Genomic DNA, 10,564 nt, shown 5'->3' with positions numbered 1-10,564 from the left:
GAGAGAGAGAGAGAGAGAGAGAGAGAGAGAGAGAGAGAGAGAGGGGAGCAGGAGGAGGTAAAAAGAAGAAAGAAAGAACGTACACTTCTCGACTTCGAGGCTGACGCTCACTTGACTGCCCGGCGTGGACGGCGAGTAGCCGACTGCCTCGCAAATATAAGTTCCGGCGTGGTCGAGTTGGATGTTGGGTATCTCCAGACGACCGTTGATGTCCCGGCTGCCGGATGGCAGAGGTAGACCGTTAGCGCGGATCCAACGTACTCTGGCACGTAGGAGACCCTCGTCACGGCATTGGAACACGACCTCGCGACCTGATCAGAGACGGTTTTGCGTGATATAAATTCTACCCGCTCTCGGAGATCGCGCCTCGATCGTTACGGATTATTACGCTCATGGTGCGTCACGCGTCCCATCAGTAGTAGATGAGGAACGGTTCGCAAGCAAGCGCGATTCTCTGCTTCTTGGAGAGTGAAGTGACGCTAATATCGTGTTAATTTGCCTCGTGTAACATTCGAGTCCTTCTTGGCCCTTCGAGCGCACACATCTCGCAGAAGTGACATAAGCTGAATAATTGCCTTTCTCAATCGTGGGATGATATTTTTCTCTATGTGCAAATTTGCACTGCAGTGCGCTCGAAGGGTTAATCACGTTAGTCGATATTACTGGTTACATGTAGGTTACCAGTAGAACATTCCGTGTAAGGGCTAACGAGCGACAGATCTGTCTAACAATAAGAAGATAACTTTGGAGGAAGATAGAAAGAACTCTGTTAAATGCGATGGATGCTTGACAATGAGGATTATTCAGTATCAAACGGTAACAGAAGTTCGTCAATGGCTTTGCAGCTTACAATCTATGTTTTAGTTTAAGCTGCAAGTGGCGCCACTTATCATGCGTGATTACGTCTGCATGCATGTGGCTTCGAAAATATTGAATTGTTGATGAATCGTCGTTATTAAAATTAAAAGAATGAAGTTACGTCGTTTTACAAGCGAATAAGTGATTTTTCTAAAATTCTGCTATTGTAATTTATACACGTGCAAAAATGGTGCAATACCGTATTGGTGCGTTATAACATACAATGTTAATAATCACAAGATTTGTTGAAAGGAAATCTTCTTCAAGGTAAATCCGAACTGTCGCACATTCTATTGTCAATCTCGCACGAAGTGCGAGTTTCATAGCAGCTCAATGAGCTGTAAAATTGCGTGTGTGTACGTCGACGCGCGTACACGCACGCGATAAACAAAGTACCTGTCACATGTATAATATTACGAATTTTGCGTATTCAATGATTCATGAAGATTATTTTAGCTCACAGCATGATTTTTACAGCTTATATCTTTTGAGAAGTCTTACCTTGCTTCGCCGGGTCTGGCCAAGGCAAGAAAGAAAAAGATAACAGACACATGTATTAATTAATTTTCTTCTCGGATACGCCAGTTTATCGGCAACGTGGCACTTATTACTTATCATCATTATATTATATTACGCAAAAATCTTGTATTTCGGTATATTGCCGATTGACAAAGTATTCCGATCATCGATCGTTGAATGTTTGCAACAAATGTATACTGTGCATCATCTAACCGAACACCTCGTACGTCATTTACGGACAAAAGCGATGGTACTTACTCTCTTTGATCACTTGTTCGCTGGGGTAAGTCTTCAGCCTGAGATCGGACCCGCCGTCGGTCGGACCTACGCACGAATGCAAATAACAAGTTTATAATCAGGGGAGCAATCGTGGGGTGGTCATGACGAGCGATTAATCAGTGCGCAAAATCTACTCGAGTCGCGTCGTCAGTTTTGTTAATTCGTGATATTTAGCCCACACCTCTGCGCGTTTCTCGTCTAAGGGGAAACGTAATCCTATTTTAGGGAGTTCGCAGCCGTTAGTTCAGTTTAGAAGATACATGTACAGAGTATAGCGTGAGGTGTAACACTACGATGCGATACGGAAGAGAGAGAGAGAGAGAGAGAGAGAGAGTGAGAGAAAGAGAGTTTGTTATCTCTTATTATTTATCGTAGAGTGGAATACTTGTTATCCGCGGATTAAAAGTTATCAGGCAGAGAGGCGGAATCGTAATTCGGGTGATTCGCGAAGTGCAGCGGAGTCTTGTTTCCACGCATCGTTTCTATGGCAAATGGTAATGCCTTTCCAGCGTTACATGAAACGTTACGACGTTACGTTACGTTGCGGATATTACGTTACGGTGTATCTACAAGGTATTATTGATAAGGCGTGTGAGAGACGGCGTGTGTTATCGGCGCGTTATTATCGGCCGGCGTCCCCAGCGGGAATACCCTCATTCGCACGCTAACTGAGCGTCGGGAACTCACGCTTCTCGTAACTGCAACCGATCTCGTCGGACATGTCTCTAGGACAGTCGAGTTTTCTGTCGCAACGCTGATGCGCCGGTATGCAGTGACCGTCGTTGCACTGCCACTCGTGCGACCGGCAACGACTGTGATTTCTCTGCAACGCCCGATAATCGCAGTCCAACTCGTCGCTATCGTCGTCCGGGCAATCGATTCGTCGATCGCAACGTTGATGGCGTGGCACGCAATCGCCACTCTTGCACCTCCACTCCTCGTCGGTGCACCGCAGCCGGTGATCTTCGGTCACGTCGTTAAATACGTGTCATTATTACCGTACTTTCGAGCGCGAGTCGCTTAACGTACGCCGAGGAGGTGAAGAAGCGAGACCAGGTCTCTCCTTGGAACGGCCGATTAATAAGTCGAGGTTACCACTCGCGCAGATATCCGAGATAGAATGTCAACGTTTCAGATCGACCTCGCGCCCGACCGCGCTGCTGTTCGCGACGCCAATCGAAACGCCGATCGCGTCGTCTGCGTTACGCGAATTCGCGCGGTACCGTTTACTTACCGCAGTTCTCCTCGTCCGAGCCGTCCGTGCACTCTGGAATTCCGTTGCAGACGGAAGAGTGCGGCACGCAGCTTCTGTCTGAGATGCACATGAACTGGCTTGCCGCACAATGACCCGTCCCTGGTGGTGACTCTGTTCACGAGGCAGAAACAGAGACGTGAAGCAGAGTGGAGAAATCGTTTCGACAGGCCGCAGCCGCTTTCCATCTCCTTTGCACTTTTACAGGAGTCCCGGACACGTACCTCTAATCCTGAACATTCTTATTGTTCTTTAAATGCGAATATTTAAATCTTGAACATAGAAAATATATGTATATATATTTTATATTAAAAATTAAAATATTCGTATTTAAAGACTAAAACAATAAGGGTGTCCAGAAATAGGCGCGTATCCGGTCATTGGTACTTTTATCTTGTATCTCCAAAAGTCAAACATTTATATTTATTGATGTCTCTATTGATAATAGTTTACCTAGATTTATATACTGATATTTATTATATGTTTTATGCCTATCTACTTTCAGGCACTTTTATAATAAGCTTTATTTCGCGTGTAAAAAGTTATTTACCCGTTCAACAAGTACATAAATGGTTGAGAAATCAATAAATAATTCCAGAATCGCGAATCATACCGAAACTACGTCAAGTCGCGTGTAAAATATAAACATGGCAACGTTTCGCTATATAGTACGATTATTCTTTTGCAGGTACTTACCGCATTCCTCAGGTTCGTCGGAGCCGTCGGCGCACTCGATGTACCCGTTGCATCTCTGATCAGCATTGATGCAGTCCCCGTTGGCACACTGGAACTGGTCTCGCGTGCATCCTAGAACGAGAGCCGCGCATTGTACATCGGTAGGAAGAGCGGTAAGTCGTCTGTCCGTTTAATAACGATATAGATGAGACACAAAATACATGACATATAAAATGTCAACCACGGAGCCATCATATACGTCCGTCATCACAATCTAAACAGTGATCTAACGTTGAGAAAGAGAGAGATATGTATACATATATATGTATAAATACGATGAAGGTAAAGATATCTCATGACGTTACCTAGAAAAGACTGTTAAATGTGAAGTCTAGTATCTAGACTAGTCGATATTATCGGGGGAAATCAGTTCACACAGCAGTCACGGCGAGCTAGAAGTGCCACTGACACGTGTGTTACGTGGGACACATATCAATTTAATACGGTGCATATTTCTCCGTTTTACTGTGTGCACTAATCATCGTCATCTACAAACACCTATACGTATGTAATCCATCATTCAAAATAACGTGGACTCAAGAGAGGAAAGACGCTTACGATTCCTTTCGTTTCGGCTCGCCGCGATCTCGTCAAACCCGATTCGCGAATATCGACGCATTCGTACGTGCATTCGTATCTAAACGGCGGCGAGAGGTCAAAATAGCTGTCAATTTACTAAAGTATCTTTCCTTCCAAGTTGTAATGCAAACCTTGCTTGCACACAACTCCTCTACAGATAAAAGTGTACTTTCCTCATACTGTGCATGCCATAATAGGATTTATGCCAAACCTTCTACCTACGAGAAAAAGAAATGATCTAAATTTTACGCCAGGCAAAGATGCACTATTGTTTACAGGGATGCGCCGGATAATATCAGACTGCGATGTGTAAATCTCATAAATATAATCAAGTCTCTACTCGAACAACCTACACATCTTTCTATTCAGCTGCTAACACAGATTGGCAGAAATAGGTATAGATCTAAGAGAATCTGGTGTATGTGGAGGAATTTCGGAATATCTCGCGGACAAAAGCTTCGTTTTATCTCTGAGGTGCGATCAATTTTCTAAATAAAATATCGCGAAGAAATAGTGACCATAAAAGTTCAACTATTAAACGATATTTTTTTTGCTTTATTTTTAACAGTACTTATTAAAAATAAAGAAACAATCGCGTTGTAGCGTAATAAAATCAGTATCGCCTAATGGATGAATAATTGTCTCGCGGGACAAAAAAAGGTCGTCGCGAAATAGTTCAGTATTACTCAGATGTGACGTTAACGTTCACACTCGTGAACGCATAAGTACGTGAATCGTCCGGATTTCAAGATGGCGGTTTGTTTCTCGACATTAGATTATTGTAATTAAGGGAAAAGGGTCTCTTGATTTTATATATAAAGAGAACGGGGAGGAGGGGGACTACACGTGAGAGACCTCGTCACCAGATTTTCGAGATCTACAAATAATCTAACCGAAGCAGTACTGTTCGTCGGTAAAGTCGCGGCAATCGTAGAAATGGTCGCAGTGGTGGGTTTCGGGGATGCAAGTGCCGTCGGCGCAAACAAAATCATCCGGAGCACAACTCCTCGGCGTGCTCAGATTTGTCGGCGGCACATCAGCATTTGCATCTGTATCTGGGCTGTAAGCCTCGTTTTCCGGATTCGCACCGGCTACCCCCGTCTCTGGACGCCCCCCCGAGGAGGCTCTATCCGAGGCGTCTACACCTAGAAGTAACTCAATCTGAGCTGGGGTGCTCGTGTCGTGTCGTGTCGTGTGTGTGTGTGTGTGTGTGTGTGTGTGTGTGTGTGTGTGTGTGTACGTGTGTGCTGTGGCAGCGCGCGTTCACAACGACACGCATCGTGTGAGAAGTCTCGAGGACATGGGAAAGTGTCTTCTCGACAGGATCGTACGCGTAATCAGGACTTAAAACGAGCTCGGACACACGATAGTCCCCAAAGACGAGGCTTGTAGTCGCGTCTAGTTAAGTTTCACACACGGGCTGAGCACAATCTCGCCCCGGCATAAATCGCATCCGAGGTATCGTCTTTCCTCCCACACTCATCTCCGACCGAACCATCTTCTTCTTCGCACTGATTGCAAAGTAAGGCCGGCGATACGGCTCGTGAAACTTAATAGTTCAAAAGCAACAATACGCGATTAGACGACGGCACGAAGGCGATATACGTTGCATATTATAAACTCCGCAACCACAAGGAGGTGTTTACTCAACGCTACACAAGCAATAGCGATGTAAGGCTCAGCGAGGAAGCACCGCGGCGTCGCCTTGTATGCTCGAATCACATTCTTGAGGTCGCTTAAGTCTTGCGTTACGAGTGCGTCCTGACAGCTGAGTCATACCGAGAGCGTGTGAAAGAGAGGGGAAAAAAGAGTTAACCAACGCGTCGGAGTACGATTCCTTATCTATCTTCTGAGTACTTTATCAATCGAGATCGTTCCGGGCCCCTAAATCAACGTTAGCTCTTTATAACGAAGATGACAGGCATATTCGCGAGCGCCGATTCCGCGGGGTTGACTCACCTCGACGACATGTGCTCTCGTCCTCGTCGTGCGGACAGTCCGCATGGCCGTCGCACACCGCCGACTGAGATATGCAGCTGCCGTCGTTGCAGGTGAAGCTGTCATGGGGGCATTGCTTCGTATCGACGCCCTCGTTGATATCCGCTGCAAAGCCGAAACGACGACACACGGTTACGACAACGAAGTGTCATCAAGCGGACAGAGATTGGGCCGACCGATTGGCGAACGCCACTCGACAAAAACGTTCTTCCTCCAATCGCATTTTCCGGGTTTTCGTTAGGGTTCGATATAATTAAACTATACAGGGTGTCTGACGATTTATAACGCACCCGTTGTGTGCAGGTGAAACTCATCAAACTGGACACAAGGTTCCTCTATCATCTTGTAGACAAGAGAAAAATTCAATTTCATTTCGTAAATTCTTCTTCTTCTTGAAGTGAAAACGACGCAAAAAAGTCTCATGCAACAATGACAATCTTTAATTTCAGTATTACGAATATTATCGCGTTATATACGAAGCTATATGAAACTCGACGAAGTAGACCATGACGTTGAAGCTAAACTAAAAATTAAATTAAACCGAAACTAAGATTAAACGAGGATTGAGCCGGGCTTATAGTTGAATTAAAAACAAGCCCTTATTTCAAAGATTCACAGTCGACTTTTGTTAAATCAGAAAACATCGGATGACTATTCCGAGTGTGGCGTCTTTAATAATTTCGGATAAGTTAATGGACAGAGATGAGCCAAGCGTTAAAGATTTATATTCCGTGAATATTTTCGTTTTATTTCGCGATACGGGCGACTCGTAGCAGCATTTTATGATGTCGCCTCGAAGCGTGATAAGACGTGTGTTTTGGAAAATCCTGGAAATAAAAGGCGAAAAGAGAAGCGTGTGTATTTAAAGATATCCTTACGGCAATCTCGCTCGTCAGTAGCGTCATGGCAGTCGATATTGTGGTCGCAGAAGAACTTCTTATTGATGCAGACACCGTTGCCGCAGGGCAATTGATTCTCCGGGCATTCTGCAAACACCAATCGGCCCCGTTAATTTGCAGGTAAAGGCGTCGCGCGAGAAGGCCGGACATACGGTGTACATGTAGATCCTCCGTTAACGGTACGAAACGGCGATGCGCACGGTCGCCCCACGGCAATTGGATCACTATATCCGCGGATGACTATTCTTGTATCTCAACGGGTCATCGGCTCGAGGTCACGGGGGAGGGAGACGCTCGTACGTGCCAGCCGGAAAAAATTGCGAACGGCTTCGACGTAACGTGCGGCTCTCACCCTCGCGAGGAAATTAGATGTGCGAGGCTGACCAAGTGCCTTCGATAATTATCGATCGATAAGAGGGATCCCGCGAGAGAGGTGCTTCCGCGACGGACGTGGGGCGATAAGAGAGAGGGAAAGAGAGAGTGAGAGAGAGAGAGTGAGAGAGAGAAAGAGAGCGCGCGCGCCGGTGCGGCTCGTCAAGTGAGCGTCAAATGTGCGCATTGCCGTGTGTCGTACCTGAAGAAGAAACGTGGGAGACGACGGCCGCGATGTCGCGTGCGCGCACTCAACTTGATTAATTAATAAATTGAAAGACCGCCGGCGAAGGAAATTTTAAGCCGCGGTTATCTTGGCCAATTCACTGCGAATCTGATCGCGAGGTTGCACGGAATCCTCCCCATCCCGGTGGTGGCGGTTTCTCGCACAAATATATATTGCTTTTACTATTAAACTGTTTTCTCGCGCGCGCCCGCGCGCGTTTGAACTGCGTTTCGCGTGAATTTTGTCCGCCCTCTCTCTATGTTTTATTTTTTCGATTTTTTTTTTTATTAAACGCGGGTCAACTTAGTTTCTCACAAACGCGGGGAGGGGACGGAACATCATGCGAAACGTGACATTTACAAAAGTTCGCGTTACGTCAGTCGCGAGTGTACGCGGTGTACGCAACAACAGAGCGCGGTTTGTGCACGCGTCAACGCGTGGCGTGGAAAATTGCGGAGGTGTAAATAACCGGAGGTAAAAAGGGTATCATGGAAACGTATATATAAAATCGTATAAACAGGTGTAAGGTATATGTATATTACAGGTAAATGCGCCATTCAAAGGTCAGGCAACCTGTGCTGAAAATAGATGGACAATAGATGGTAAACAGGCGGTTAGAAAGAAAGAGAAAGAGAGAAAGAGAGAGAGAGAGAGAGAGAGAGAGAGAGAGAGAGAGTAAGGCAAGTAGAAAAAGACAGAAAAAGAGAGAAACAAAGAGAAAAGTAAAGAACGGATCGAGAGTAGAGTTATTTCGATCCAGTCGATCCAATCTAATCGATGCAAAATGCATGTCAAGAAAATCATCGAGCTTATAACCAAGATATATGTCATATATACGCAAAGTACAATTGTTGAGAATCAGATGTCCAAATCAAGGCACAAACAGTCATAAGAAACAAGACACAATGAAATAGACAATGATAACACGCGAGAGACGGTATGATTATACATTAGCATACAAGTTGCAGTAAACGATATGTCCGTAGCTGGACATATCGAGTTATAATTATTATATCTTGTCTCTTGTATCTCTTACTATCGTATCTCATTGTGTCTAAACGCTAAGGTACAACGAGATATGTAGATGATGCTGAAACATAGAAAGAGAGAGAAAGAGAGATTGTTGACCAGGTGTAAAAGTGAATGAATTAAAGGCAGTCGATAAAAATTCACTTAGCAAAATCATGACTGTCCGGTCCTCGAGGTCGGAATTTGACTGCGCGGTTGTTAAATTCGTTCCTCTTACTGCTCCGTTTTCTTCTAATTACTGTCAATCTCGCGGGATAAAACTGGAAATCAACAAACGAAAAACAAAACAGGAAGGGAAAAGAGAACTTTCACGCGAATGAAGATGTGTCAAAATGAATTTCTTCTTGCATTACATTTGTCGATCGGTTATGTCGTCATACATTCGCAGAAAAAACATGACATGGTGATGGCAACTATACAAGTGACAACTGCACGAGTTCTGTAGAATGATAACGCATATAGTTCAATAAATTATTTTGTAGTTATTGCTTCAGCTATTGTTTATTGGTAGAGTTTTATTTGCAATAACTACAAAGTAGTTTATTAAACTATGTACAAGGCTAAAGCACATAACTGGAATCACCTCGTTAACGCCGTAAATATTGATTTTAACGAAAGTTGATCCAAATGTATATTATATGACTCGAAGCGGGTCGTGCAATGCATCATTAAAATTGTTTTTGTTGGTTGTAGTTTTTTCTCAAGATTTTAAGATCAGCATCTTAAAATTTGTTTAAATGAATTTTTTAAATGAAAGTAAATTTTTATTCTATATATAACAGAAGTCATAGATCATATTAAAACAAATTCAATTGTGTTAAGCAACATGACTCTTTAAACAACCCTATCAGATTTATGGAATTTTGAATGTAATAATTCATCTCATTAAGGTTCCAAAATGAACTGGTTCCAACGTTATATGCTTCACTCTGTATTCACACATTAATTCTACGTGCAAAACCTGTGTTCATCTATATAGTTGTGTATCATCGTGCCTTTTTTGTAGAGGACGGAGCGGAGTCTAAGATGGAGTCCGAACATTTCGAGAGCAATCTCCGAGCATTCTCGACGATCGGCTATTGAGTTTCGCAACGATGAATTCCCGCTCGATCGATTTTAATTCATCCAATTTTTACAGGGTCGTTCTCCGAGGTGACTACGACAAGTGGTGCCGCGACGTCGGTATTCGAGTTAATGGCAGTCAACGTCCGGCCGCGCGAAACGTGCCCGAACGGTCGATACAGCGCGGCGAAATGAGATTAACAGCTTCCGCGTGCGTGTGCACGCGCCTCCGCGTTCGTATTAGTTACACGGCCCTCTTAATTGCCAACTTGAATACCGACGCGCCTCGCGGAAAGTCGTTCGTTCGTGCGGCTGCATTCGCGCCGTTCGTTGCAGTCAAGTTGTTGCACGGCACCGCCGTGGCTGCAGACCCGCCGACGCGCCGCCGCGTGTTGCCTGTGTTATTTACAGACGTGTCCCGAGATCGACATCTCGCATGAATCATTCGTAGAAGTCGCTCGGTATCGACACGGTCCCATCTTAGAATTGACACCAACCACGGCTAACGCGGCTGGGGTCTTAGCCGGCGGAGTTTACACGCTGCATCTTTCGCCGCGTCTTGCCGGTGCAAGTCTGTTTACGCAGGCAAGGTGTATGCCAAAGATAAAGCATATAAACCTCCTCCGTCGGAGACGAAGCTTATGGTCTTCGTCTCGTGATAACGTATGCAGGGTGGAGACGGAGAAGTCAACCTCGAGAAAGATGACAGTAGATGTCGATGGCGAACAAAAAGACAGAGAGAGAGAGAGAGAGAGG

General features: G+C 44.9%; 1 protein-coding gene across 34 annotated transcripts in view; it reads right to left on the bottom strand.

The window, feature by feature from the left end:
- Positions 1-10,564, bottom strand: part of LOC116840670 (basement membrane-specific heparan sulfate proteoglycan core protein-like) — a 240,321-nt gene that overhangs the window by 31,230 nt on the left and 198,527 nt on the right. For 30 of the 34 annotated variants that reach the window (XM_032807672.1, XM_032807673.1, XM_032807675.1 and 27 more), the window contains 8 exons: positions 7,099-7,206; positions 6,182-6,325; positions 3,605-3,715; positions 2,891-3,022; positions 2,344-2,619; positions 1,636-1,701; positions 1,360-1,374; positions 84-311 (listed from right to left, as the gene is read on the bottom strand). In XM_032807672.1, the coding sequence (XP_032663563.1) occupies positions 84-311; positions 1,360-1,374; positions 1,636-1,701; positions 2,344-2,619; positions 2,891-3,022; positions 3,605-3,715; positions 6,182-6,325; positions 7,099-7,206 (1,080 nt within the window). The remainder of the gene's footprint in view (positions 1-83; positions 312-1,359; positions 1,375-1,635; positions 1,702-2,343; positions 2,620-2,890; positions 3,023-3,604; positions 3,716-6,181; positions 6,326-7,098; positions 7,207-10,564) is intronic. The other 4 variants (XM_032807674.1, XM_032807708.1, XM_032807683.1 and 1 more) reach the window with 3 other exon arrangements.

Source organism: Odontomachus brunneus, unplaced genomic scaffold (assembly GCF_010583005.1).
Source record: "Odontomachus brunneus isolate Ranch 3 - 2012 unplaced genomic scaffold, Obru_v1 Obru_scaffold_011, whole genome shotgun sequence".
Taxonomy (NCBI): Eukaryota; Metazoa; Arthropoda; class Insecta; order Hymenoptera; family Formicidae; genus Odontomachus; species Odontomachus brunneus.
Note: the sequence above shows the minus strand (reverse complement) of the source record. Positions and strands in the feature narration are given on the sequence as shown.